At 37.6% G+C, this 3109-nt stretch overlaps 1 protein-coding gene across 1 annotated transcript in view; it reads left to right on the plus strand.

Moving 5' to 3' along the window:
• LOC106877747 (uncharacterized) overlaps window positions 1–2562 on the plus strand; it is a 260355-nt gene extending 257793 nt beyond the window's left edge. The window contains exon 4 of the mRNA XM_052974270.1: window positions 2548–2562. Within this exon, the coding sequence (XP_052830230.1) occupies window positions 2548–2562 (15 nt within the window). The remainder of the gene's footprint in view (window positions 1–2547) is intronic.
• The last annotated feature ends 547 nt before the right edge of the window (window positions 2563–3109 follow it).

The following is a 3109-nucleotide window of genomic DNA, read 5'->3' on the forward strand; positions in this document are numbered from 1 at the left end:
TTATACACATATCCATATATATTTACGTACAACATGGTTCTGTGTTCAATCCCACTGCATGGCAGTCTGGGCAAGTGCCTTCTGCAATAGCCTCGGGCCGACGAAAGCCTTGTGAGTCTCTCTCTCTCTCTCTCTCTCTCTCTCTCTCTCTCTCCCTCTCTCTCTCTCTCTATATATATATATATATGTTTGTGTGCCTGTGTTTGTTTCCCCCCCTACCATCGCTTGACAACTGATGCTGGTTTGTTTACGTCCCTGTAAATTAGCGGTTTGGCCAAAATAAGTGCTAGGCTTACAAGGAATAAGTTCTAGGATCGATTTGTTGAACTAAAAGCGGTGCTCCGGCGTGACCGCCGTCAAATAACTGAAACAAGTAAAAGAATAAAAGAATATATATATATATATGTATATATGCATTTTGACCAGCCTCTCTAGCAAGCATGTGATATCAGTCAACAGCTGCAACAATGCGCATGTATAGTGACAAGTGGTGAATAACACTATTCAATATTCTGGTCTACATAGTGTACCATCATATATACACAAACAAACAAGCACACAAACATACGCATAGTCATATATACATGCACATAAAGAGAGTGAATGAGAGAATGAATATGATAGAAATTAATACAAATCGGTTTTTAAAGCAGTTTTTCTTTCATCTAAATGAGCCACAATTAACCGTTTTAATTAATTAAATTAGCCGAAACTCCGTCACAGAATTGAAATATTATGGATTAGATCATAAAGGTTGTACGAGAAATTAATAAAAAAGTGATAGAAAACAACTCCATATAAACGATGATGAATGTTTAAAGATTAACTAAGAGCACCATGGCTTGGCAGAATCGGTTGCGCGCCAGCCATAAAAGCTTATAACAATAATTCTGGCTCATACGTTCTGATTTCAAATCCCGCCAAAGGCAGTTTTTCTTTCCGTCCTTCAAGATTCGATAGAATAATACACTAGTGAAGCACAGATGTCAATTTAATCGATGTACTTTCTTACCTGTAATTGATTGGTTTATACCTAACTTAGAATTAATATACCAGTTATAAAAAGCTGCGGAAATTAAAATAGGGTAAGGTAAAGGGACATGACCTAGAGATGAGGCTGGTGCAATCAAGATTACGATGACGTTAATTCGATTCCAAGACTGGACAGAGTATAGTGTGCTAGATCAAAGGCCATCATTTCAGTTTGCTCCAGTTAACTCGGCTGCAAAAGAATAACCCTGCAACGGACCGACATCACGCTCAGGACAAAAAAAAAAGGGTTTGATCTCTGTTCTTATGTCATGGTGACCGAGTAAAACGTCTGCACGTGACGCTGGACTTGGAACAATACGTACAATAGAAGAAATAGAGAGGGGAGAAAACAGGAAAAAGAAGAGCCAGGAGATAAAAAAGTAGGTAAAAGAAGACTTAGGAGATACAAAATGGAAGGGAAAAGAAGAGCTAAGAAATAGCAAAAAGGAGAGGAATGGAAACAATAAGTGAATTGACATTCACATCTTGATGTGTTCATAGGTTCCTCGTAGGCTGAAATAGTGTTATATAAGAGAAATAGTAATTTCCATCCATCGTCGTTTATCACCTGTGCTTGGTCCCAAGGAAGCACCATGTTAACCAATGGTGAACCGATAATAGAACGTATGGAGAAAATAAGTTACTTTCCGAGACCCCAATTTGTCATGAGCATTGTGGATGACGATCGCAGGGGTTTGTTTTGTAGTTAAAGCAAGATCTTTGACTAATCGCCGAAGTATACAGTACAGTACTGGTTCAGTGATAAACGAATCAGTTATAAACCGAAAATACAAGTACAATGAGAACAAGAAAACAGATAATACAGGGATGTACTATATCTACCCTTGAACAAGCAGAGTAATGCGTACATATTTTACGTTAATGCAATGTGGATATCACAAAGAGAAATCATCGTTTTAATAGGCCATAAAAAAATAATTTCATGAATAGCTGATTAGTTTTATTAACATTGCGAAAATTTCTCAAACAAGCCGCCGCTACATAATGTTCATTGAAATCGATTAAAAATAAATTGCATTGAAAAATGACAAAAGAAATAAGTTGAAAAGATAGCTTTTGGAAATTAATGGAACTTAATATGTACGGACGCTTACTGGAAAAGTCAGAAGCCAGTCTCAAATTACTAGAGGTAGGAACCAAATCTCACTCAAATATGTAACTATCGACAAATATAACATCAAACATTGAAGTGAACAGCAAACGTATCACTATTAGCATTTTATTGTTAAACTGCGTCTTTGCCTAGCCTCAGTATAAAGGAGGACTTTTGTTCTCCGTTGTCTGGAGTACTGCTCCCACCTGTGGTCTCCACAAGGTGTCAAATTGGTGGCGAAACTTGAGGCAATCCAGTGTCATGACACATAAATGTTTGACTCGAGGAAGCAGATCAGCTACTGGGAGAGGCTACAAGAACTGTAACTCTACTTCCAGGAGAGAAGGCCAGAAAAGAATGCTGTATATATATATATATATATACACACATCATAATTTCAGGCACAGACGAAATAATCGGTAACATTGAACTTCAAAGTTCAGACATATTGTGTGAGAACATCTGAACTGTAAGATATATAGAATCTTAAAATGGATGTGGGCGATTCTTTGGAACAAGCATTCATATAAAATAGTGCAAGAAAAAAATGGATACATCCATAAACATACACACACACAGAAACACGTACACACACACAGAAACACGTACACACACACACAGAAACACGTACACACACACAGAAACACGTACACACACATCTATCTATCTATCTATCTATCTATCTATCTATCTATCTATCTATCTATCTATCTATCCATCCATCCATCCATCTATCTGTCTGTCTGTCTATCTGTGTGTCTGCCTGTCTGCCTATCTATCTGACTGTCTTTATTTTTCCGTGTTTTAGTATCCGGACTGCGGCCAAAGGATTCAGCCAAACTAATCGACCCCAGTACCCGACTGGTTTTCGTCGCTTTTAATGAATTGCTAACTTACGGGGAAAGAAACTAACATAACACCGGTTATCAAGCGCAATAACAAATACACACATATACATGTGTG

This window comes from Octopus bimaculoides, chromosome 18, assembly GCF_001194135.2.
Source record: "Octopus bimaculoides isolate UCB-OBI-ISO-001 chromosome 18, ASM119413v2, whole genome shotgun sequence".
NCBI lineage: Eukaryota > Metazoa > Mollusca > Cephalopoda > Octopoda > Octopodidae > Octopus > Octopus bimaculoides.